Below are 27,150 nucleotides of genomic sequence, written 5' to 3'. Positions count from 1 at the left end.
CAAGGCCAGACTGTCGCCCTCATTCTACTAGACCTCTCAGCAGCCCTCAACACTGTCTCCTACCGAACACTAGCCACCAGTCTCTATGACGCCGGCATACAGGAAACTGCCCTAGACTGTCTCCGCTAGTTCCTTCCTCTCCGAACCCACAGAGATCAGATGCGGAGTACCCCAAGGATCCTCCCTCAGCCCCATGATCTTCAACATCTACATGCCACTCTCGCAACCATCATCAGAAAACACAGACTCAGCATAGTATCCTACGCCAACGACACCCAGCTCATCCTCTCCCTCACCAAGGAACCCGACATCACCAGGCACAACTTCCCGGAGGGAATAAAGGATGTTGCATCCTGGATGAGCAGCAGCTGCCTAAAGTTCAACTCAGAGAAAACGGAAGTTCTCATCCTCGGATTCACCACCTCTGCATGGGACAACACCAGGTGGCCCCCTGCCCTCGGCAACCTTCCCACACCCACGGACCACGTCCGCAACCTCGGAGAAATACTTGACTCCTCCCTCACCATGAACTGACAGATCAATGCTGTATCCTCCACGTGCTTCAACACCCTCTGCATACTCTGCAAGACCTTCAAATGGATCCCCCACCAAATCCAGGAAGACCGTCACCCACGCACTCATCACTAACAGGCTGGACTACAGAAATGCCCTCTACTCTGAAATCAACAAATCTCTATTCTACAAACTACAGACTGTCCAGAACTTTGCAGCCAGACTCATCCTCAGCAGCCCATGACAAGAACACATTACCCTGCACCTACGAGACCTCCAGTTGCTCCCCCTCACACGCAACTACAAAGCCCTCCACAACACCAAACCCCATTACCTCAACAAAAGAATCTCCTTCTACACCCCCAAGAGAAAGCTCGACTACGCTGACCTAGCCTTGGCCAAAATCCCCTGCATTCACAGAGCCAGAACGGGAGGCAGATTCTTCTCCTACATCACGGCATAAACCTGGAACGAACTCCCCCTCAGCCTCAGATGAAGCCCCACCCTGCAAGTATTCAGGAGGAGCATCAAGACCTGGCTCTTCGAATGACTGGAGTTGCCCAAAACCTCCCTCCCCCAGGGCCTTGAGATCCTCACGGGTGAGTAGTGCGCTCTACAAATCCCTGATTGATTGGTTGAATGGCTCAGAGGAGGCAGCTCTTCTATTTAATGGTATTTTCAAGGAGACAAATATGTATGACTTGGGTAAAATTTGACTCTCCAACGATGCAGAGTTGATTTGAGTCTGCGGGCAGGGTATGCATCTGGAACATGGAATTTAATGAGAGTAAGAAAACTTGCAATTTATGGTCTGGTTTTATTTCCTGGTGAAAAGAGACCTAAATAATAAAAGCACAAAAACAATGGGTCCTTTGATTAAGCCAAGAGAAGCCAATCTTCTGAGGGGGTAGATGGAACGCACTGAGAGCATTCAGTGAAATAGGCGTTTAAAGGGCATGGGTGCTTGGTATTAGATGCCTGATGGTGAATGAGAAAAAAAGCAAAATCATAAGCAACTAAAATTCTGTTGTTTCCAGTTTTTTGACAAAAGATATCCTACCTCCTGGTTTAGGCCATACTGTCAAACATGAGGAATGGGATTATACCAGAAAATAAATTTGTTTGATTAAAAGTGCTGAGATACTAAAAATAAATGTGGAGCCAGGTGCAGTTTTCCCTAGCACTAAACATTATAAGGTTAGAAAAAAAGCAAAACGATGAAATGAAACCAGTGATTGGAATTTTTTTTTAGTAAGGAGTCCGCCTGGAGCTACCTGGTAGCCCTTGCAATTCTTCTTTGACGGAGCTAAAGAAACCTAGTGGTAAGTGGAGAAACTTAGAAGATAAGAAGATATCCACAAGATAAACAAAATTGTCATCCCAGGTTGTCCTGTGGTACCAAACCCAGCAGTAATTTTGTTCTACATTCCATCAGATGCTGAATGGTATACAGTCATCAACTTTTGCTAAACGTTCTTCTCAGTTCCTTCGCATTCGGAATTCAAATTTCTCTTTGCATTCCGATTTTTGAATATTGTTCTCTCTCATGTGGTGTAGGATTCCACAAGGGTACACGGAAAGTCCTTCAGTTTTTAGTCAAATCCTGATGAATGACCAGGAGAGTTTGAGCCGGCTCTGTTAGTCAGTTTTGGCGCAGTACATGGATAATCTAATTATGGTATTATGGTAAAAAGTCATCTATATGATTGTGGACAGAAGATCTCCCCAACAAAAATGCAGTGCTGTAAAAAAGAAGCGACTTACCTCATACATCAAATTGAGAAAGGTGTAAGGAAATTCTCAACAGAACACTTTTCTGCAATTCGGAAAAGGAGCCCATCAACAACCCAGAGGTAGGATGGAATGTTTCTTAGAATTGTTGGCTTCTGTGGATTCTAATATTTTCCATGATTTCAAAACCTTTGGTAAGGTTGACCCATGGTGACATATAAGATTTGGTACATTTGATGATGAATGCATTTACAATTTTGAAAGAGACACAGCATTTGACAAACAGCAGACTCGCTCATTATGAGCAAGTCATTCTTGCTGCTGAGAATATTATAGTCAGAGGGTGCAACATCCTAAATACGGAGACATTGCTTTCTATTTCAGACAGACCTTGGGAAGGCAAGGAGAGTGATGACATTGAGCATGAGCATTAATGTATCACAGTTATTGAGTTATGCACTAAGCCAAGACAAGACATAAAAGAGACTCCCTTAAAAGTAGGTCGTCTGAGATTATTTGTTGATGGTCCCTGTTTATTTATTTTTTTTTATTTTTTTTTATTTTTATTTTTTTTATTTTTTTATTTTTTTTTTGGTGCCTGAAAAGGTCGCAGTTTATTCATCAACATAAAAAAAATTATTTTACATAAAAATTTATCATTTCAAACGTTCACGGTTATAACCACATTCAATGACCATGTTCTATCTTTTCCTCTATTGCTCATTGCAATTATTTATCTTGCATTACGGACCTAGCCTCCTCAATTTTCCTGGGAGGGGAGGAGCCCCTTTTTCTGGGCTTCGATTCACGGGTCTAGACTTCAGCTTGCTACCGATTTGGAGGGTGTCGGTCTGGACCTGCCCGGGCTGCAAGTGCCATCCCGCTTGCCCTGTAACCCTTTCGGGGGCCCTCCCTTCTCACAGAGGTCCCTGCCTTATGGCATCCCAAAGACCTAAGCTGAGCATCTACTCTACCTTTCCTGTGACTGAGTCCTTGCCATCTTCTCCCTCAGTGCCCCTGCCGTGAGGCATCGAAAGGGTCCTGCGGTGGCATAACATCTACTCTTTCTATGGCGGTACGCCGCCCCTTGGCTCCCTCAGTGCCCCTGCCATGACACTGTGACAGCCTTCCATCTACCTTCTAGTAATTTTCTCTTTCTACTAGCTTCTTTGTGTTTGTTCCTCTACCCTCTTTCCCTTACTGCTACGACGCCTGTGTTTTTGGTGTTGGTGGGTGGGATTCTCGTCTTCTCTCCTGCAAGGTGGAGGAATTATGTTCACCTCAGGCCGTTGGTCCCCTCTTATCCCCCCTTGCACTTCCTAACTCGCCCCCTGATTGGGGGGGCTTTCTTTGTCTATGGGGGCCAATCCTAGCCCCCACTGGTGCAGCCGGAATGCTAATAGGGGGGCGGGGGAGGGGTCCCGCCTCCGGTCGGCGTTCTACCCAGGCCCCTATCGGGTCTGGCTTCCCCTTCCCAGCCCCGGTCCAGAGTGATCTGCTGCACAAATAGCAGTTCTCACTTGGACTAGCCCCTGATTGAGGGAGCAGTAAGCTACAAGAACAAGATGTGTTTCAAGCAAAAAGAAATAATGAATTTCTAAAAAGTGCCCTCAAGTCACTGTTATCCACGGTCGGGTCACATTTTTTTCCATGACAACCAAGTCGCTAAGGCACCAGGTCACTTCTTCTTTTTTTTTTTTCTTTTTTTTTTCTTTATAAGATTTTTTTATTTTTCTTCATTACAACAATAGATTATGAGCATTACCTATATCACAAGCCTTAAATACTGACAAATAAATTATACAATAAATCTGACCAAACACAATGTACACAATTATATAAATCAGCTAAAGTTGATAAACAGAGTCCGAAATCAGTGAACAAAAAAAAGAAGAAAAAGAAAAAAAAAACTCAACGTCAAAGTAAAGGCAACTACCTACCCCTACCCCTAGCTATTCCTTCTTTGTCTCTCTTTCCATTTACATAATGGCTCCCAAATTCTTCTCCCCAAACGTCTTCCACTCCTCCCCTTCCGGGCAAAAAATTTTTCCTCTATATTATATGCATATAGGGCGTTTGCCAGCCAGCGTTGCATTTTCGGAGGGCTTTTATCTAGCCATGCCCTAGCTATTGTTAGTCTATAGACAGCCATTACTACAAAAAGGAATTCAGCATATTGAGTCTGCTCGTCATCACTCACCCCTAACATAATCAAAACTGGTGTAAGAGATATCTCAATATCCAATGAGTTCGCCAAAAACCCCTCAATTTCCCTAATCAAAGTTCTTAGTTGTGGGCATGTAGCAAAAATGTGTACACTATCTGCTTCCAATTCATTACATCTGGGACAATTGATTCCTTGATTCCCACCCCATTTTGCAATCTTTGCAGGAGTAAAGTACAAAGAGTACAATGTTTTATAATGCTGTGATTGCAGCGGGGCAGCACATAATATCGTAGATCCGAATTTCAAAGAATCATAAAAAAGTCTAGCATCAATACCCAGTTTATCTTCCCATTTTTTACTAAATTTAACTAAATCATCCTGCTTGTCTTTCACCAATGCTGCATAAAAGGACTTAATAGTACAGTCCCCCGACAATTTTATTTTCTCCATTATATCCATTTTGTTAAAACCTGCCGGACCCCCAACTTTATTATTAAGAAAACTTCTAACCTGTAGATATTTGAAAAATCCCCTATTATCTAAACCGTATTTTCCTCTCAACTCTGAAAATTGCATAAAGCCATCTTGTGCATATAAATCTCCAATTTGTGTAACCCCCTTTAGTGCCCACTCTGCCATAGTATAATCTCCAAAAATTTCCTTGGGGAGTGACCTATTGTTATTTAATAAGACATATCTGTTATATCTCCCAAGTTTTACCCTCTTCAAGAATGCATTCCATGTCGTGACAGCCGCTTTGACAGTTTTAAACTTAGTCCTCTTGAAATAGCTATAATCAATGCACTTTAAAAAGCAGTTCTCTGCATTTACCCCTAGGGCGACAGCATACACATCTGTAGACATTTTCTGCATTCTATCATCGTCAGGGCTTCCACCAATAAGGCCTTGAATATATTGCAGCACAGAGGCCATATAATATAAACGAAAATCCGGTGCCCCCCACCCCCCATTTTCTCTAGGGAGTGTCATGTACCTATAAGCTCTCCGGGTTTTACCTTGGGCCCAAATAAACCTATTACATATAGCCTCTATGCAGTTAAACCAGCTGGCCTCAATCAACAATGGTACAGCCCTGAATACATACAAAAATTTGGGTAAAATCATCATTTTGATAATATTTGTACAGCCGACTAGCGACAGGTGTAAATTATTCATTCTGTCTAGATCTTTTTTCATTTGAGTTATCAAGGGATCCATATTTTTTTCCACAATTTTACTTATTTCTGCCGTCATTTGCACCCCTAGATAAGTTGCCATATTTGTCACTCTTACATCATTACACATTACCCACTGATTTTTAACTATCTGTGTCTTAGTTGTGTTCAAGCTATACCCAGAGAACTGGCCAAAGCTCTCAGCTTCTGATTCAATTGCCCTAATGGCGGCTACAGGATCTGGAGTCAAGATGGCTACGTCGTCCGCATAGGCTAGTGATTTAAGTCTGCAACCATTTAGTACTAATGGTAATATTTGTTGATTCGTTTCCAATTTGCGAATATAAGGGTCGAGATATAGAGCGACCAGTAAGGGAGAAGAGGGACAACCCTGCCTTGTACCTCTCTGGATGTTGACTGCGGCTGAGTAACCTCTATTGACTCTTATCTTGGCCGTCGGGGCTATATATAGCGTCTGCAAAGCCTTTATAAATCCTGGTCCTATACCGTGCCACCTTAGAGCTTCCCATAGATAACCCCATGAGACCCTATCAAAAGCCTTTTCAGCGTCGAGAAACACCGCTGCCATTGGATCTTCCAGGATGTCTGCTGCATCAAATGCCGTAATTACCTGCCTGGTATGGTGGGTTGTCCCTTTCCCTGGAATAAATCCATGCTGAGAGGGTGTAACTAAAGATTCAATTGTCTTAGATAATCTTTTTGCCAATATTTTTGAAAACACCTTGACATCGGCGTTCATTAAGGTGATGGGACGGTAGGAGCCTGGGACATCTGGCGGTTTACCTTTTTTTGGGATAACAATGATGTCTGCGCCACCCCAGGAACATGGAACAGTTTCACCCAGTTGTGCTGACGCCATTATTTTAAACATATCCGCTAACAGAGAGGTCTGGAAGACCTTATAAAATTCAACTGGAATCTGGTCCGGGCCAGCGGCCTTCCCAGATGGGAGTTCCCTCAACGCTTCGACAAGTTCATCCACCTCAAGTTTCTCTTCCAGCTCTATTCTATCTGACTCCTCCAGGTATGATGGCTCAATATCCCTCAGATATGCCCTCATATCCTCCTCTCTTCCTTGCCCATCTGTCTGATACAATTCCATATAAAACTGCCTAAAAACCTCTCTAATCTGTTCTGCACCCTTAACTTTAATTCCCTGACCATTTTTGATCTCCTTAATATCAGCCATCCCATCTCTTTGTCTAGCTCGCACCGCTAATATATGACCCACTCTTTCGCTGAGTTCATATGCCTTTTCTTTATTGGCTAAATATTTCTCCACCGTCTTTTTTGCCATCCCTTCCATGACCACTGTTTTAAGAGCGACTAGTTTTAACAATATCTGCTCGACTGGTGTGTGCGCTTGTATAGCCAACATGAGTTCCTCCTCTGCCTCCCTAATTGATTCATTATTTCTTTCTAGTTCCTCCCTTTCTCTTCTTTGCAATCTGATAACATAACTTAAGGTCTCTCCTCTTATTCCAGCTTTAAAAGCGTCCCACACAATCCCAGGTGATGAAGTACCTCTATTAATTACCCAGAATTCCTTAATCCATTCAGCCATTCTTTCCCTGTATTCATGATCCTGAAGGAGTGCTCTGTCGAATGTCCATTGCGATGGCTCCTTATTTCTCCTTTGCCCAATATTTACATCTAATACTAGCGGACTGTGATCTGATATGATCCTTGGTTCTCTTACTATCCTTGCACCATCTAGCAACCCTCTTGTGATTAAAAAATAATCCAGCCTGACTAAGATCTGATGGGGCGCTGAAAAGAAAGTACTCCCGTCGAGATTCGGATGGCAATGTACCCAAGGATCCTCTAGAGAGTTATTCCTTGCTAAATCTGCTAGGGCCCTATAGGTTCTTTTTTTCCTCCCCGCATACTTCCTGTTAGGGTCTAAAAAGCTACTATCTAAATCATGAATATTCAGGTCGCCGCATAATATAATAGGCTCAGGCCACCGAGCAAGTTCTGCATCTAGGAATTGAGGAACATCTGGGTCATCTCCAGTAGAGCCATAGACTGAAACAAGCGTGAAGGTTTCCCCCCTAAACGATAATTCAACTATAACCCATCTTCCCCAGTTATCCTCCAGCTTTCTCTTAACTATTGTATCCTGTTTCCTGCCCAGTATCGCCACTCCTCTTGTCTTAGTGTTCTGATTGGTTTTTGCTAGAACATTAAAACCTAGTTGATCAAGTAGGTAGACCTTAGTGCCCTCAATGTGTGTTTCCTGAAGACACACTAAATCTGGTTTAAAAGATTTTAACAGTGACGCAGCTTTTAACCTCTTATTGATCTCATTAAGTCCACAAATATTGATTGACACTATTCTACAAGACATTTATATTTCTTAACATTACCGTTTTCCCAATTTAACCAGCAGGAATTAATAGTTACCTGTAGGCTTTGATCTTTCCAACACAATTTTTTCCCCCTTCTAGTTTGCTTGTGTACCTTGATCCCTACAACTTTTTTTAAGTCTTTTTTACCTCTTTCTTCTACACCATAACTGTGCCCAAAACCAACATGTATGTCTCCCCCCCCCACCCTCCCCCCTCCCCCCCTTACCCCCCGCCCCTTGGGAGCCCCCCCCCCTCACTACAGGCAAATAGGCCAATCCTGGCCTATGTGTAGCCAACCGTACTCTGCAGCGTCGCTACTCTCTCCCATCCTATTTACCCCTCTGTCCGATATTGCCAAATAAACTGTTTGGCATTACCATCTAACCGTCTTACGGAGTTTTTGGTGGAGTTCTCCGGGGAAACTGTGGTGGGGTTCTGGTTTTAGCTCCACTCTCCTTCCCTTTATTAGTTTCCGAAATTTCTGCTAGATATTCTGCTGCTTTTATCTCGGATGTAAACATTTTGACATAACCTTTCCTGATAACTTTCAACCTAGACGGAAACAAGAGATATGCTTCTGCCCCTTGCTTCTGGAAAGACCCAATCATCTGTCTTAGTTTCCACCTTCTTTCCACGGTAACGTGGCAGAAATCTGGCCTAGAGAAGAAAGTATTTCCATCAGCTGTAATTCTTGAGTCAGGTCTAGCTTTATCAATTATCTCCTGTCTTGCTAGAAAATTACCCAAAAAAACCAACATTGCTCTTGGGAGTTCCTTCTCTTGCCCTCCCCGGTTTTTCTTTTTGAACAGTGGGTACCTATGTGCTCTTTGCACTTCCACATCCCATTGCCATTTTGAGTCGGGAAAGGCCTCTTCCAAGATTTTAACCACATACCCTCTGGGATCCTGTCCCTCTTTTCCCTCCTCCAGACCCAAAAGTCTCACATTGTTCCTTCTTTGGCGATTTTCAAAGCTTTCTAACTTCCACTGAAGGTCTTCAACCACCTTCTCTTGATCCGTTTTAAAAGTCTGCCAATCTGTCACTTCGTCTTCCACCCTACTTGTCCTTTCCTCCACTTGTAAAACTCTTTCTTCAACCTCTTCCTGTTTTCTACTTACTTTCCTTAGTGATAGTTGCAGTTTTTTTGTGTCTCTTTTCGCCCTTCTGCTCTCCGTTCTTGCCTCCTTCTGCATCTGTTTCAAGGTCCCAAACAACATTTCGAGGGTTACATTTTGGTTATTCTGCCTCCCTTCCCCTCCTTCCTGCTCACTTTCTTTGTAGGTCTCTGAAGTAGCGGAGTAGTCCCATGATAATTTCTTAGTCATACTGCTTCTTGAACCTCTTCCGCTTCTTTTTTTTACTCCCACAGTACCTTTTTTCTTTTTTGTGACTAATTCGCTAGAACCATTGCTAATGTCTGAGTCAGAAGTACATTCAGTCCCGCTCTCCTCTTCCTCTGATTCCACCTCGCTTGGTTCTGATGAATCCGAGCCCTCATTGACCGAAAAAAACTCCGGCGAGCCTCCCCTCACACTTCTGTCTAAACTTTTGTTTTTTCTCCCAAAGTCCTGATCCAGATGTAACCCATGCTGGTCCGTTAAACTCTGCGTGCTGCCCCAGCTTGCCTCAGTGACCTTCGAATGTTTATTATATAGCTCTGCCTCTACTGACAGGAGAGCGTCTAACATCTGCGTGTTATTTGTTTTTTCTAGTTGCTTAGAAGCATTGTCATTGTCAGTATCACAGCCAAACTCCTTACCAGCCACCACCTCCGCCTCCTCTCCTCCCGCGGCTTCTGGAGCTTCTACTCGCCGCTCTGCATTCACCATGCCGTCTCCTGCATTGCTTCCCTGTTGCCTAGCAACCGGGCCTCCGCTGCTTGCGTGCTCGCGGTCCGTTGATTCTGCTTCCGCGTTTGACTCGCCGCTGTTCCCCTGGGCGCCGGTAGCCGTCGGTCGCTGCTCCTTTTGCTGCTCCTTTTGCTGCAGACCGTCTGCCTGAATCTCTATTCGAGGAACAGACTGAGGGGCCCTTGTGGAAAACGACTCCGGTAAGGTCGCTTGTCTCTTTAGATCTTTAACAATCGTTTGCGCTGCATGCGCTCGCTGGGGCTTTCCATCTGGTGCAGTATCCCTCATTGATTTAGACATCGCTGAGCGGGTCTCCGGACCTGCTTCCAATTTCTTCTCCTGCTTCTCCGCTTTCTTTGCTGCTGTGTTCTTCAAGCTCCGATTTGAAAATTCCGCCGCTTTTCTCACAGAGGCTGTCTTTGGGATAGCCCCCTCTCTCACAGCAACTCCTGAGGACTTAGTCGGTCCTGCTGCCGCTACTTTGTCTCTATCCGCCTTAAGCCTTTGGGACATCTTCAGAGGCACTTTCACGTCGTTGAGCAGACTTCTCCAGCAGTTCAGCCAGTCTATCACCTTCTTTTTCACTTTCTTTGTAGGGAAGCCCCTCAGCCAGTCTGGGCTGAATATATCCACTGTGTCAAGAAAAATCCGGTTAGTCAGACCCCACATCCCTGGGTTCACCAATACTCCATCATCCTAGGATAGGAGAGAGTATAAAATGCGACTTCTCTCTACAGAGCCACGGCGGCCATCTTGCCTCCCTCACCGCATGCTGAACCTGATGGTCCCTGTTTAAGAGACCACTACTGAGCTCTGAAAGCTGACTGTGCAGAATGTTCAATTTCTGAAACCCTTGGAGCATCTTACCTGCCTAATGTAATTTCAGCACAAGTTGCAGAGATACTGGCATTGACAAGAGCTTGCTCATTAAGAATTGATTTGAAAGTGACAATCTATACAGTATGGTTTTAAGTACTCAAGTTAATAACCTGATATGACATTCTGGTTTACGTTTCATTTCGGATTGCACAATAGCCTATTTAGGGGTATGAATTGGAAAAGAGCTATGGCTTGGGAATGAGATGTATTGAGCTTCTCACTGCTGCTCAATAAATGATGGATCTATTGTTGACTAAGACCATCATGGAAGTCAGAAATGGTCCCACCTTCACTGGTCTCTCTTATGGCATATCTAGACGTTCAAAATGGTTAACATGCCCAATTTCAACTACTTGTTCACCACCATGCCTGTAAGCATAAGCGCCACAAACACTTCCAATAACTTGAATCTGTGACTCTCCCCACAGCTGGTATTAATTTCACAAAACACTGGACCTTAAGGAGATTACTTGGTACACCGAACACTGGATAGATAAACAGAGAACTTTCACATTGTTTCCTCCTGTGGACCATAGACGGAGCTCCGAATAATTGAACTTAGGGGCATATTATCAAGAACGGCGTTAAAATTCACACTAGAACATGGACTTCTTTTGGAATTATCCAGAGCATATTATCAAGCCCATTATCGATGCATTAGCTGCAGTTTTCTGTCGCTAAACTGGCGATAATTTTGACGCCGTTCTTGATAATATGCCCCTCATTGCGCGTCGGCAGCTCACTCTCGGATTCAGGCACTATTTTGTTCACTGCCACCACATGGTTTCTTATTGCTTGCCCATTTTTCACTGCCTCCCCTTCCCCTTACCCACATCATCGCTACTACCACCTCCCGCATCATTGCCCGGTTTTTTTCGTATATTCAACTGTGAAATGAATGCCTGCTTGGGGTGATGTTTCATCCCAGAATGACCCCTTTTAGAGAGGTATTGTAGCCCTTTACTTTTTGGCCTAGATTGGCGGTAGTGTCTATATAATTGTTCATGTTTTCATAAGCTTTTACAGCACTAAATATCGAGTGCTGCATCCGAAGAGCGCTTTGTGGAGTGGAGCACCATCCCAGCAGTACTTGTGTCAGTGTTTTCCTTTCCTGACAAAGGAGAGTGGAGAAAACAGTAGGCTGAGTGAAGTTGATCCATGCGTATTTCTCTTTTGGTCTATGGGAGTTTTGGAGCTTAACACTTAAAAGACAAAGACCTCTGATACGGTGAAGATTTTTCCAAACTGTTCCCTATTTCCGATAGTTACAGATCTGTGGTGTGTCACTACTCTTATTAAGATTCCAATGTTTTAAATCCTGTTGCCTCAAATTTCTTTGTTTTTTAACAACTCAAATATACAGAGGCATCATGCAGTATCAGCAGAAACAAAGTGTTATGTTATGTTAAATTAAATTTATTAAGCGCACGTACGCCCGTAGGCTTCATGGCGCTGTGGAAGACTGGCAAAACATAACATGTGACAGAAAAAAAAAACGGAGTTAACTAAGGATAAGCTTGCTTAAAGAGCCAAGTTTTAAAAGCCTGTCTAAAGGCTAACAGATCTTCATGAAGCCTTAGCGTCAGTGGCAGAGAGTTCCACAGGGAGGAGGCCAAGAAGTTGAAAGATCCGCCTCCCTGGCGTTGTTTCCTGATCCGAGGCACCACTAACAGTGCATTGTTAAAGTGGGGCACACTTTAACTTTGTTGTTGCTGAATCCATGCAGTGATTTCGTTAATTGATAGATTGCAATTGGTATCCGCATGTTGCAAGACACTAAACGTTTGTCTTAACATCTCACTTTGTAGTGTTGCTTATACGGAATAGGGGTAATAAGAAAACACACAGTGAGATGTGACAGAAAAAGTAAAGTATGAATGAGTGAATGATATTCTGTTCTCTTCTGGACTCCTTATGTAACAAATGGCTACCCAAAGGCCTCCCAACATTAGGCATATGTTGAATGTTTATGTCAATAGGAGATTAATTGCTGAACAGCCAGGTCTTCAAGACTTTGCAGAAAGGAGGTTCAGGCTCCAGTAGATGCAGTTGCACAGGAAGGAAATTCCAGAGCTTAGGCTCCAATAACCAAGTGAAACTCCATCCCATCATGACCTACGAACCTTCGGAACCTTCAATAGATGGGCTGAGGAGTGTCGTCGCCACATATGCCGACGACACTCAGCTAGTGGTGGCCCTCAATCAGTCAGATACACATAAAGCACAGGACAACCTAAGGGTCTGTTTAGAAGAAGTCAGCAAATGGATGACTTCCTCATGTCTTAAATTAAACGGAGACAAAACAGAGCTCATGCTCCTAGGCAACCCCCATGCCTCCACGATCAACTCACTCTGGCCCGTCTGTCTTGGCTCCCCCCCACACCCAAAGGCACTATAAAGAGCCTTGGCATCTGGCTGGATAAATCCCTCAGTTTTAACTGCCAGGCAGCCAAACTATCAGCTATTTGTTTCGGGCTACTCAGGCTTCTTCGGAAGATCCTCCTCCTTCTGCCACTTCGGGCGAGACGGATCATGGTCCAAGGCCTAATCCTTTCCCGTCTTGATTTTGGAAACGCCCTCTATCTAGGAGCCCCTCAAACCACCCTACGTAAGCTTCAGATCATACAAAACTGTGCTGCCCGAACATTGCTTCAGATCCCCCGTCGCCTCCCAGCAAGCCTGGTCTAAAACGCCTTCATTGGCTCCCAGTCAGGGAGAGAATCGACTTCAAGACTCTATCTGCCCAATTCATCAAACAAAATTGCGCTCGCAAAGGGCCAGATTCTGAGAATCTGGCCCTTTGCGAGTGCGATTTTTGCATTTGGGATCCAGCATCCCAAAAGCAAATTTTGCGAGGAATTACATTTAAGAAATCTCTATTTGAGATTCCTTAAATGCAATTCATCATCCAATTTTTTTTTGCGAATTCCCAATTTCTGGCCGCAATTTACAGTGAGGTCAGACCTCGTGGTAAATTGCGAATACTCAGAAAAATGCATTTAAATGCATTTTTCTGAGTTGCATGTTACACACACACATGTCCTTTGGACATGTGTGTGTGCAACACCTGTGTAAAATTTCATTTGAGGGGTGCTACAGGGTGTCCTTTGGACACCCCTGGCACTCTTCAAATCGCTATCTTATTTGCGATTAGCAAATTGCTAATCGCAAATAAGGAATACTCCCCATTCATTCCTATGGGCCTTTTGGCCCATAGGAATGAATGGCGAGTTATTCCTTATTTGCGATTAGAAATTAGCTAATCGCAAATAAGGAATATGTAGGAATCGCATTTCTTTATGCAATTTCTACATGAATCCCGTTTTGCGAGTCCTTAATAGCGATTCGCTATGAATCGCTATTAGGGGCTCGCAAAACGGGAGAATGATGAATCAGGCTGTATGTATCTCTCACCGATTATTTTGGAACACGGGGAATGCCATCAATCACTCCCTAATTACCCCCTACCACCCGAACAAACAGCTCCGATCAGCATCCCCTTTCCTTGCCACAGTCCCTAGGATCAAGAGATCCGATGCGGAGGCCGGTTATTCTCATATAGCACAGCCAAACTCTGGAAATCCCTCCCCCTCCATCTGAGATATGCCCAACCTACTCCTGTTCCACAAACATCTAAAAACCGTCCTTTTTAAGAAATCTGAATAAAAAAATGTCAGCTTCTTCACCTGCAAGTGTTGTTCAGTTAGCGCTAGGACGCCTGAGGGCAGCTACCGCGCTTTACAAATCGTCTTTTCATTTCATTTCATTCAGGAGGATCTAAAAAGTCTCCCAGACAAATAAGAGGAGGCTAAAGGTCTTAACAGTAAGCACCCTTTTTTATTAATTGCCTTATATATAATGCATTGGGGCTTAAACGGAACTCAGCGTTCCACCAGAAGCGAATGAAGGTCTCTAAGAGCCCTATTAATATGATGTTTAGGGATGTTCATCAGAAGTCGTGTAGCATCTTTCTGCACAGTCTGCAACCTTTTGACGACATAGCAGGGAGAGCCAAGATGCACAGCGTTCCCATAATCAAGGGCCTTTCACAATCACTCTTCTGGTTGTAGAAGGTTGGAGAAGCTTCAGAACCTTCCTCAACAGTCTCAGGGTGCCGTGACAAATGGTAGCAATTTTATTTGCTTGATGGTCCATCGTAAGACTGGAATCCAGCCGTATCCCAAGGCTCTTTGTCAAGCTTTTAGGGGTAGGCAATTTCCTCAGGCAGTCTGGTAGGGGGCTCGGGACACTGCTGCAGAATCATGGCATAGGTTTTGTCCTTCTTGAGTTAATTTTTTAGCAAGCCATTCAGCTGGCTACTTCCTTAAGGTAGGGATCCAGAGATAGAGATGGGGTCAGGGGAAATTTACCATGACTTACTGGGTGTGATCGGCATAGGAATCCAATGGCAACCCAAATCGGTCCACAATCTCTGCAAGGGGATTCATATAAAGAATATAAGGAGTGGGGCTTGGGCAGGATCCCTGCGGAACCCCACATCTTAGGGAGGAGCTGGCTGAGTAATAGGACTGGTTAAAGGCCTGGAAGATTCAATCCTCCAGGAAGGAGGAGAGCCATTCTAGAGCTCTGTCCTAAATATCGTCCTTAGATATTCTTTGAATAAGTGTTGGATGGTTCACTGTATCGAAGGCAGAACTAAGGTCTAGAAGGATAACAGCTGCAGAAACTCCTTGATCTAAAAGACGTCTGAGTTCCTCGACCACTGCCAGCAGCCTTTCTGTTCCGTGTTGTGGACAAAAACCCTTTTGGGCTGGATGGAGAACATCCGTAAATTCGAGGAAGGCAGATCCTTTTTGTTTACATGTCTCTCTAAGAGCTTGGAGACTCCGGGTAGCAAAGAAATTGGCCCGTAGTTTCTCAGACACAGAAGGGTGTAGGGGGTCAAAGTTAAGTTTCTTTAAGAGTGGCTTACAATAGCATGCTTCCACTTTTAGGGAACCTGCCCATTAGAGCGAGAAAGATTTAACAGCTCTGTTAACGCTGGAGCAAGGCATTCTGATCCCTGATGAAAGATATGGAGAGCAGCTGGGTCTAAGGGAGACCCTGATTTGACTGTATTCAGAAGGTCTTTAACACGTTCACTGTAATATTTGGAAAGACCATCAGAATCAATCAATCAATCACGGCATTTGTAAAGCGTGCTACTCACCCGGGAGGGTCTCAAGGCGCTGGGGAGAGGGGTACGTTACTGCTCGAACAGCCAGGTCTTGAGCTGCTTCCTGAAGGAGAGATGTTCTTGGGTTCGCCAAAGGTGGGTGGGGAGGGAGTTCCAAGTCTTGGCTGCCAGGTAGGAGAAGGATCTTTCTCCGGCGGTGGCTCTGCTGCTGCGTGGTACGGTGGCGAGGGCGTGGCTGGTCGATCGTAGCTGGCGGGTGGGCGTGTAGAAGGTCATGCGGTCGTTGAGGTACTTGGGGCCCAGGTCGTGGAGAGCCTTGTGTGCGTGGGTGAGGAGTCTGAACGTGATTCTCTTGCTGACGGGGAGCCAGTGCAGGTCTCTCAGGTGTCCAGTGATGTGGCTTTGTCGGGGGATGTCCAGTCTAGTCATCGAGAGGGAGGAGTCCCGGATGAAGCCCAGGTTGCGTGCGTGGTCCGTTGGCTTGGGAGCGGTGCCCAGGGCAGGGGGCCACCAGGAGTCGTCCCAGGCGGAGGGTGATGATCCCAGGATGAGGACTTCCGTCTTGTCTGAGTTCAGGCGGCTGTTCTTCACCCAGTCGGCGACGTCTTTCATCCCTTCGTGTAGGCTGGCTCTGGCGGTGGCGGGGTCGTTGGTGAGGATCAGTTGGGTGTCGTCGGCGTAGGAGATGATGTTGAGGTTGTGTTGGCGTGCGATGGCTGCGAGGGGGCTCAGGTAGACGTTGAAGAGGGTTGGGCTGAGTGAAGATCCTTGTGGTACGCCGCAGATGACTTCGGTGGCCTCGGATCTGAACGGGGGAAGCGGACTCTCTGAGTCCTTCCGGCGAGGAACGAGATGATCCACTCCAGTGCTTTCTCTTGGATTCCGATGTTGCTGAGGCGCTGCACTAGGGTGCGGTGGCAGACAGTGTCGAACGCAGCAGAGAGGTCCAGGAGGATGAGGGCCGCTGTTTCCCCGTTGTCGATCAGGGCTCTGATGTCATCGGTGGCTGCGATCAGGGCGGTCTCGTGCTGTGGTTGGCCCGAAACCCGGACTGCGAGGGGTCGAGGGATCCGTTCGTCTCGAGGAAGGCGGCGAGCTGTCTGTTGACGGTCTTCTCAATGACTTTGGCAGGAAAAGGAAGGAGCAAGATGGGACGGTAGTTCTTGAGGTCGGTGGGGTCCGCCGTTGGTTTCTTCAGGAGGGCGCTAAGCTCGGCGTGCTTCCAGCTCTCCGGGAAGGTGGCGGTGTGGAAGGAGGTGTTGATGATGTCCCGGAGATGGGGTGCGATGATGGCGTCAGCCTTGTTGAAGACGTGGTGTGGGCAGGGGTCGGTTGGTGATCCGGAGTGGATGGAGTTCATCGTGCGGGTGGTGTCTTTGGTGCTGATCGGGGTCCAGTTGCAGAGGGTGGTGGTGGCGGGCATTGGTTCAGTGGTAGGGTGCGTGGTCTGTGCTTCGAAGCTGTTGTGTATGTCGGCGATCTTGCGGTGGAAGAATGAGGCGAGTGAGTTGCAGAGGTCTTGCGAGGGAGTGATGTTGTTGTTTCCGGCGCTGGGGTTGGAGAACTCTTTGACGATGCTGAAGAGTTCCTTGCTGTCGTGGGCGTTGTTTTCCAGTCGTTCTTTGAGTGCTGTCTTCTTGGTGGTGCGGATCAGCTGATGGTGTTTGCGGGTGGCGTGCTTGAGGGCGGTCCTGTTGTCTGTGGTCTGGTCGAGCCGCCAGGCTTTCTCGAGGGTGCGGCAGTTCTGCTTGGAGTCCTTGAGTTCGTCGGTGAACCAGGGGGTTTTCTTGCTGCCGGGTCTGCTGGGAGGGTTCTTTAGTGGTGCGAGGTCATCGGCGCAGGCGGTCAGCCACTTGGTGAGGTTGCTGGCTGCTTCGTTGGGGTCCGTTGTGCTGGTGGGAGGGTTCTGGCTGAGGGAGGCGGTGAGCCCTCCCTCGTGTTGATCTAAATTAGATTTATTGCAAAAGGGGTTCTAAAGTAATTCTCCGGTATGTCCCAGTTCCTGTTAGCAAGAAAACAGGTAGCTGAACCTGGCATTTTGAGGGGTTTTCTTACCAGTTACAAGTTTACTGGAGAAACAAAATAAAAGGAATAATTTCCCAGCTCAGCTATCTAGAACCAGTTGGTGCCTGGTGGAGCAACTTCCCCAATAGGAAAACATTTATTTTACCATGTTTGTAAAAGTAAAAAGCATTTGTAACACTGTAAAGAAAATCGTGGCTCGTTTTATGCTGGTCTCTATGCAGTGTCACTCCCTTTAGGGTTAGCTTGGTTACTGCAAACAATTCACTATGATGACTATTAAAGGCGAGAACTGCACAATAGATGCTAGGGATAAAGCTGTAATGATACTGCAGTTGCTTGAGGCTGCAGTTGCTGAGTTCGTCTCCTTTTTATGCAGCGTTAAGTACCTTATCGCAATTAAGGTATTACAATGTATAATTGAGTCAGGGCATGAGAATTTACATCCATCTCATTTTCGTTCTAGTGCAGCATCTGTGAAAATGCTCTGAGGGCAGGTTTTCTATCCAGGTCAAATTTTTACTCTGCATCAGTAGATTCGTGCTTTAGAGGAGAGATAGCAGAATCTTTGCAATGCAACTATCATAACACCGTTTTGCCATTTCGATTCATTGTAAATGACAGATGATAACCTTATCCTCTAAGATGGAACTCAGTCTGTCACCTTTGAAAAGACGAATGGTTGATTTAGCCCTGCTGGGTTTTAAGCGTGTGTTCGCCGGGCTTTTGAGGAATAATACTTCACAAAAGTGATTTGATAAATGGCTTTTTTTCAGCGCCCTTCAGCCATGGATTTGTTGGAGTGTTACATACGGTATTGCTTCAATGACCATAATAGTGTGACATTGCACCTTCGCATGTTTGCTGTTACATCCTCACACATACTACACGTCTAGTGCCATCTCTCACCAGTGTTGGTTTGCCCTTTTGTTTATTGTAGTCTTTTTTTTTTATTGGCACACTGAGCTTCCATCTTAGTTCCATCTGTGTTTTTTTAATCATACTTTTCTTGTCGTGTTCTCTCTTTATGCGTGTATATTTTAACCAGGCTATTTTTTTCACTCTTAGTATTTTAATTTTCTTTCTACTCTTGTTATTGTTTATGTACTTTTGAGTATAATAAAACCCAAAAGGTGTCAGAGAGTTTTACACCCAGTTTTTGAATTTTAAGAGACCCTCGTCTTGCAGGTTCTCACATGCAGCAGTTATTAAAAACTGGCTTAGAAACAGGTCTCTATGGGGCTCTACATTCATGCCCCTAATACTGACAAAACAAATGATAATCAAGCAATCAATCATAAGCACTTGTCTAGCGTGGCTTATCACCCGTGAGGGTATCCAGGTGATGGGCTGCGGGTTTCAGTCGAATAACAAGGTCCTGAGTTTCTTCCTGAAGTGTGTGAGAGAGGGTGATGTTTTGAGATGGAGGGGAGGGTGTTCCAGAACTTGCCAGCCAGGTGGGAGGAGAAGCATCCTTCAGAGCGTCAGCTGTGGTGTGCGGCATCTGTGGGAGGCTGAGGTGGGTGGAGTGGAGGTTTTGGGATGGTTGGTAGAAGTTCAGGCGGTGGGTCATATATGCAGGTCCTTAGTCCTGGAGGGCTTTGTAGGTGTGGGTCAGTAGGTTGAACTGGCATTTCTTCTGGATGGAGAGCCTGTGCAGGTCTCTCAGGTGCTAAGTGATGTGGGTCCTTTTGGGGCATGCCCATTATTTACCCTTCATTGGCACTGTTAATTGGCAAGTTTGTGATTGTTTCACTTTCTCTTCTTCTGATGACCATGGACCCAGCACTGATTGCTTGATTTTGATTAGTGTCTTTCTGCAGTTCATGGTGTGATGGCGGAAATATTTTTTTTTCCTTCTTCCCCTGTTGTCGTTCCCTCCTATTGTGCATCTTGCTTGCTCATTTCCACTCTCTTGTTGTCTGTGTTGCTTGTTGTCATTCTGCTATACAACATGGCTAAAAGACATTGTTAAAGCCAAAAGCTCTCATATATGCGAGACTTACTGCCTTTGCCAATGCTTGTTCCTGAAGCATCGGTTTGGCCCGCAGGAGCGTCATCCAAGGAGCTCACACTCCTGATGAGTAGTGGATGGGAGGCCCGACTCCCACTGTGCCTCACGGGGTTTTGAGTCGCTTTACAGGTCAGAATGCTCTTTTTGTCTCTTATGACAGTGTTTGATTTACACATTTAATTGAATAGCCAGCATGAAACCGGCACGGTGACAGGACTCATCACGCTAGGTCATTTGCATACTATTTATAATGCGTTCCTTCTGCCCCTATGAACGCTCTGTACCTATGTGGTTATTCTGGACTGCTCTCCTTTTAAGAACGCGTTTTGTAAATTGTAGCCTGACTCGGTATTACAATAATTATGCTAATCCTTACTTGCAATTCATGCTTGGAATGAGAACTCAATAATTTTTTTTCTTCAAAAAAGGAAAATGGTATTGAAACAATTGCGAGGTGCAACATTTTGAAAAGTCAAACGGAGGTAGGATGTTAAAAACAGAGAAGAATTACAATTACAAATCATCTAGATTTTGGAACAGAGGTTCAAATCTCTTGCATACTAATTAGGTAGCTCCGCAATATGGTCAATGGGGAAATGTTGGGGGATAAAGCAGTGCTGTGGTTCTTCAACCCTAAATTCATTATTTGTATAGGTTTAAAAAAGAGAGCTGCCTTACCTGCAGGCTTTTGCTTCGGGAAATGGTAGACTTTGCACAATTGTTCATTATTTGCAAAGGGTGTTCATTGCTGCCACGAAATCAGAAGAGACACAGCAACAAATCGCAGACTCCTGCAATGAATGAACACTGTTTTACCAGTCCAACCAGTGACGTACGGTGTGTCTTGCCAATCGGTTGGGCGTTCTTAAAAATTGGCCTGCTTAGATTGTTAAATGAACAACACACCCATTAATTAACATGAAAGGACTGCTACCTTTCTATTTAATATGTAACTGGATCTCAAGTCTGTGTATTCTCTTAATACTTTCTTCAAGAAATCAAAGTGACGGACTCACTTCAGTTATTGGCAAACACCTTACATTATGCAACAAGTTCACGAACTTGCCTCGGCCCACCATAACAATTTAGGTGAGAGGATTAGGCTTACGGCTATTTGGGGCCCACTGTGAATCGCTAATGAACCTCAATAGTTTCAATACTTTAGGAATAGCGATTTCCAATTTGCTAATTTTTGTAAATTGTAATCAGGAAATTGCTTTTCGGATCTTTGTATATCTAGCCCTAAATCTCTCTCATGCCTAAAAACCGAATGTGAGGTTGTGTGATGTAACTGATGGTCACGCAAAGTGCTCCAATACATCGTTAGCTAGAAAACTTGGTATACTTTTCAACCATCCTTTATAACAACTACTAATAACTACAACCACCTCCGACATACCCTCACCCAATGTTTTCTCTAATTGTTTTTTCGGGTGTGTGTCAATATTCTATTTATAGGTACGCTTTTCTTGCGTGTGTGCAGCAGCACTTTGAGGTAAGCCATTATGGGCCAGATGTACCAAAGGGTTTTACCCATTCTGTGTCTATGGGAAAATGTGTTCATACATATGGCCCATAGTGAGCATGCAATATAGCTACTTCTATGTGATGAGTGCGTGGGCAGTCCCTAGCGGGCAGGTTAGGGACTGATTTTACATTGAATACTACTATAAAGTACATTTTAAGGCATATTTTCAACTGTCTCTGCTAAAATGAACAAGCATTTACAATGCAATAGGTCTCGCAGCATTAAAGTTTGAGTTATTGGCATTGTGTATGACAATGCGTTGCATACATTTTTTAGCAAACTTTGAATTGGTGAGCAGTGAGAGTGCGTGCAAGAGTATGCTGTTGCTCACAGCTGTTATTATTCACACAGCTCTGATGATGCACCTCACGCACGGGGCTGACGCAGTTATTATTCACACAGCTCTGATGATGCACCTCAGGCACGGGCTCACAGCTGTTATTATTCACACAGCTCTGATGATGCACCTCACGCACGGGGCTGACGCAGTTATTATTCACACAGCTCTAATGATGCACCTCAGCCACGGGCTCACAGCTGTTATTATTCACACAGCTCTGATGATGCACCTCACACACGGGGCTGACGCAGTTATTATTCACACAGCTCTGATGATGCACCTCAGCACGGGGCTGACGCAGTTGTTATTCACACAGCTCTGATGATGCACCTCAGCACAGGGCTCACAGCTGTTATTATTCACACAGCTCTGATGATGCACCTAAGGGACGGTGCTGACACAGTTATTATTCACACAGCTCATACGTCCCCGACTTCACCTGCACCACACAGACTCGACGCTCAGACGGGACGAAAAGAAAAGAAAAAGCCTGCCCCTTTATCAGCGCTGCGCGCCCCTCTGCAGACTCCCACTGCATTCCACGAGGCGCAGAATAGTCAGTCAACATGCCCAGAAGTATAACTGGAAACGTGCTTTGTGCAACTTTCCAATTGTACTTCTAGAAATAGTTAATTGCAGAAAGTAGTAAAATTGCATCCGCATGTAGATGTAAATATATGGTGTAGTGCAGATTTCTCTATTTTTTGTGAATCAGACCCAAGGTTTTCCACCAGCATTAAGTGGCGACTGTAACACTTACAGCTGTCTCTTACACACAGAGAAGACTGTCACCTAATTTGCTTTTTTTTTTTTAAATTTATTTATTTATTTATTTTTTAATCCTCATTTGCCTGGACCCTCCTCTTATTCAGCCTCCAACTGCCATGTGCGTGTTGACTTAAGGTGCAAGTTTACCCCTGCTCCTGAAAACGCGATTTATGAGAATCGGCAGGAGATGGCCCGAAGAGAAAGCGGGTAATGACTCCAAACTTAGTGTTTAACCAGTTGAACTAGCCTTGGGACCAAATGAGGGGGGCCTAGTTCTTGGAGTTCTAAGGCATAATCATTGGACCGGGGAAAAAACAAAACAAAAAAAAAAACCCCGGTTACTGTCTCCACTGAACCAAAAAATTCCAAAAAGCCCGGTTGCGTGGGCCACCTGATCTCAACATGTCTGTTTTAGAGGTTGCATATAGAGATGATAACCAGTTTGCATGTGTTGGTGCCGAGTTTTCTATCCAGACCTTGCATATTTCCCTTCTTGCAAGCAGTATTGCATAAAACAGAAATGTCCTTGCATGACCCTTAATGCTATTATCCCATCCAAATATAATCAAGGGGAGTGAAATAGAAATCGAGATATTGAGGATAGAGTCCAAAGTCACTTTTACCTCATTCCAGAACTGTAGTATGTTTGGACATTCTTTAAACATGTGAATGTCCGAAGCTGCGATGCAGTTACATTTATTGCATTTCTTCCCTGGGATGAATTTAGACAGTTTTAGAGGTGTAAAATAAGCTCGGTGTATCGTAAAAAAAGGATTACGCCTAAGCCATGCAGGTTTAACACATTTATATAGCAGGGTGCAGGATTTCTGCCAGAATTCGATACTCTGGGCTCCAAGTTCTGTACCCCATAGTTGTTCCGGGAGGATGAATTCTCCATCTATCTCTTCTAACAGGCTCCAGTACCACTGCGAGACTTCTTTGCCTCCTCCTGATCTAGCTACCAATTTCTCTTCAGTGATACTGCACTTCCCAAGAGTTACTCCAGACCTGACCAGTGCTTTGAACCAACTGTCTAATTGTAAGAACTTAAACCTCGAAAACTCTGAACCCAGTTGATCCCGTAATTCCTCCCAGGGCCTCAAGGATTCGCCTACCAATAAATCTCCCCATGTTGATATTCCTCCTAGTCTCAACGAGTTTGCAAGCCTGTCTTATAGACAAAGCGGCAACCCTGGAGAGTCCCAAATGGGTGCAGAGTTAGAGTAATATGGTAAGCCTAGTTTCCTCCTTATATGCGACCATAACTTCGCTTGGGACATAAGAATTTTTAATTTTACTTTTTTGAAATATTTCTGATCGCCATATTTAAACATGAATCCATTAGTTGGTAACCCAGCATGGCGTTAAACATGAGACCAATAGAGGTATTAGATGGATTTTTTAGGAGCATTCTTGAGTGAGACAGTTGGAATGCCCACGCATAATATTGCAAATCGGGCAAAGACAGGCCCCCCTTTTCCCTCCTCCTTCTCAATTTCTTCCATGCCACTCTTGCCGATTTATAACACCAAACAAAGGAATTGAGCTCTCTCTGACATTTCTCCAAGGCTGCGTTATCGAATGCAAGGGGGATGGAGTTAAAAATAAAAGTAAATTCGGGAAGGATGGACATCTTCATCAGACTTATTCTACCAAGGATAGTCAGTGGGAGATTGGACCAAGATTTTAATAATTTCTTGCTTTCATTAGACACTCTCTCGAGGTTAACTTGAGCGATTTTGCTGACATCTTGCACTATCCGAATACCCAGGTATCTCATTGAGTTGGTTATTTTTAGCCGTAAATCAGGGATGTTCCAAGCCATGAAGTCGGTTTTGCTTGGGTTAATCTCATAGCCCGAGATCCGGCCAAACTCTTCAGCTTTCCTTATTACCTCTGGAAATGTAATCTCCGGATCTGAGGTAAAAACTAGGATGTCGTCTGCATACAGAGCTACCCGCTTTTCCCACCCCCCAATTCTGAAGGATGGAATAAGTTCATCTCTTCTTAGGACTTCCGCAAATGGTTCAATATACAGATTGAAGAGGAGGGGGGAAAGCAGGCAGCCCTGTCTAGTGCCTCTCGACATCCCAAATGATTCAGATAGTGTTCCATTTATTAGGAGCCGTGCAGATGGTGAGTTGTACATGAGTTCTATAGTGCGGCCAAATTTCTCCCCAAAGTTAAACTTCCTCAGTACATCATTGAGGTAGGGCCAATTTACCCTATCGAAGGCTTTAGCCGCATCTAGGGTGAGTGTTGCCAGCGGAAGGGAGAAGGATGAGGCGATGTCAATTGCCCCCACAAGGTCGTACGTTAGATCGGAAAGCTAATACTGACAAAACAAATGATAATCAAGCAATCAATCATAAGCACTTGTCTAGCGTGGCTTATCACCCGTGAGGGTATCCAGGTGATGGGTGCGGGTTTCAGTCGAATAACAAGGTCCTGAGTTTCTTCCTGAAGTGTGTGAGAGAGGGTGATGTTTTGAGATGGAGGGGAGGGTGTTCTAGAACTTGCCAGCGAGGTGGGAGAAGGAGCATCCTTCAGAGCGTCAGCTGTGGGTGTGCGGCATCTGTGGGAGGCTGAGGTGGGTGGAGTGGAGGTTTTGGGATGGTTGGTAGAAGTTCAGGCGGTGGGTCATACATGCAGGTCCTTAGTCCTGGAGGGCTTTGTAGGTGTGGGTCAGTAGGTTGAACTGGCATTTCTTCTGGATGGAGAGCCAGTGGAGGTCTCTCAGGTGCTAAGTGATTTGGGTCCTTTTGGGGCATGCCCATTATTTACCCTTCATTGTCACTGTCAATTGGCAAGTTTGTGATTGTTTCACTTTCTCTTCTTCTGATGACCATGGACCCAGCACTGATTGCTTGATTTTGATTAGTTTCCTTCTGCCATTCATGGTGTGATGTCGGAAATATTATTTTTTCCTTCTTCCCCTGTTGTCGTTCCCTTCCATTGTGCATGTTGCTTGCTCATTTCCACTCTCTTGTTGTCTGTGTTGCTTGTTGTCATTCTGCTATACAACATGGCTAAAAGACATTGTTAAAGCCAAAAGCTCTCATATATGCGAGACTTACTGGCTTTGCCAATGCTTGTTCCTGAAGCATCGGTTTGGCCCGCAGGAGTGTCATCCAAGGAGCTCACACTCCTGATGAGCAGTGGCTGGGAGCCCCGACTCCCACTGTACCCCACGGTGCTTTCAGTCGCTTTACAAGTCAGAATTCTCCTTGTTTCTCTTATGACAGTGTTTGATTTACACATTTAATTGAATAGCCAGCATGAAACCGGCACGGTGACAGGACTCATCAAGCTAGGTCATTTGCATACTGTTTATAATGCGTTCCTTCTGCCCCTATGCACGCTGTGTACCTGATTGGTTATTCTGGACTGCTCTCCTTTTTAGAACGCGTTTTGTAAATTGTAGTCTGACTCGGTATTACAAAATGTATGCTAATCCTTACTTGCAATTCATGCTTGCAATGAGAACTCAATAATTTTTTTTCTTCAAAAAAGGAAAATGGTATTGAGACGCATGCAAGGTGCAGCATTTTGAAAAGTCAAACGGAGGTAGGATGGATGTTAAAAACAGAGAAGAATTACAATTACAAATCATCTAGATTTTGGAACAGAGGTTCACATCTCTTGCATACTAATTAGGTAGCTCTGCAATATGGTCAATGGGGAAATGTGGGGGATAAAGCAGTGCTGTGGTTCTTCAACCCCAAATTCATTACTTGTATAGGTTTAAAAAAGAGAGCTGCCTTACCTGCAGGCTTTTGCATCGGGAAATGGTAGACCTTGCAAAATGGTTCATTATTTGCAAAAGGTGTTCATTGCTACCACGAAATCAGAAGAGACACAGCAACAAATCGCAGACTCCTGTAATGAATGAACACTGTTTTACCAGTCCAACTAGTGACGTATAGGTGTGTCTTGACAATCGGTTGGGCGTTCTTAAAATTGGCTCGCTTAGATTGTTACATGAACAACACACCCATTAATTAACATGAAAGGACTGCTACCTTTCTATTTAATATGTAACTGAAACTCAAGTCTGTGCATTCTCTTAATACTTTCTTCAAGAAATCAAAGTGACAGACTCACTTCAGTTATTGGCAAACACCTTACATTATGCAACCAGTTCACGAACTTGCCTCGGCCCATTATAACAATTTAGGTGAGAGGATTGGGTTTACGGCTATTTGCGACCCACTATGAATCGCTAATGAACCTCAATAGTTTCATTCTTTAGGAATAGCGATTTCCAAATTGCGAATTTTTGTAAATTGCAATTAGGAAATTGCTATTCGGATCTTTGTACATCTGGCCCTAAATCTCTCTCAAGCCTAAAAACCGAATGTGACGTGTTGTGATGTAACTGGTGGTCATGCAAAGTGCTCCAATACATCGTTAGCTAGAAAACTTGGTGTACTTTTCAACCATCCTTTATAACAACTACTACTAACTACAACCACCTCCGACATACCCTCACCCAATGTTTTCTCTAATTGTTTTTTCGGGTGTGCGTCAATATTCTATTTATAGGTACGGTTTTCTTGCTGTGTCTGCAGCAGCACTTTGAGGTAAGCCATTATGTGAGCATGCAAAATAGCTACTTCTATGTGATAAGTGCGCGGGCAGTCCCTAGCGGGCA

The 27,150-nt window shown here is 44.7% G+C and overlaps 1 protein-coding gene across 1 annotated transcript in view; it reads right to left on the bottom strand.

Moving 5' to 3' along the window:
- LOC147725418 (uncharacterized) overlaps nucleotides 1-26,304 on the bottom strand; it is a 301,666-nt gene extending 275,362 nt beyond the window's left edge. Inside the window, exons 1-2 of the mRNA XM_086964528.1 lie at nucleotides 26,263-26,304; nucleotides 20,539-20,651 (exon numbers count right to left, since the gene is read on the bottom strand). Coding sequence (XP_086820654.1) covers nucleotides 20,539-20,586 — 48 coding nt within the window. The 5' untranslated portion in view covers nucleotides 20,587-20,651; nucleotides 26,263-26,304. The remainder of the gene's footprint in view (nucleotides 1-20,538; nucleotides 20,652-26,262) is intronic.
- Nucleotides 26,305-27,150: the final 846 nt, after the last annotated feature.

The sequence above is a fragment of the Lissotriton vulgaris genome, chromosome 3_2, assembly GCF_964263255.1.
Source record: "Lissotriton vulgaris chromosome 3_2, aLisVul1.2, whole genome shotgun sequence".
NCBI lineage: Eukaryota > Metazoa > Chordata > Amphibia > Caudata > Salamandridae > Lissotriton > Lissotriton vulgaris.
The sequence above is the reverse complement of the archived record's forward strand: the minus strand, read 5'-3'. Positions and strand labels throughout refer to the sequence as shown.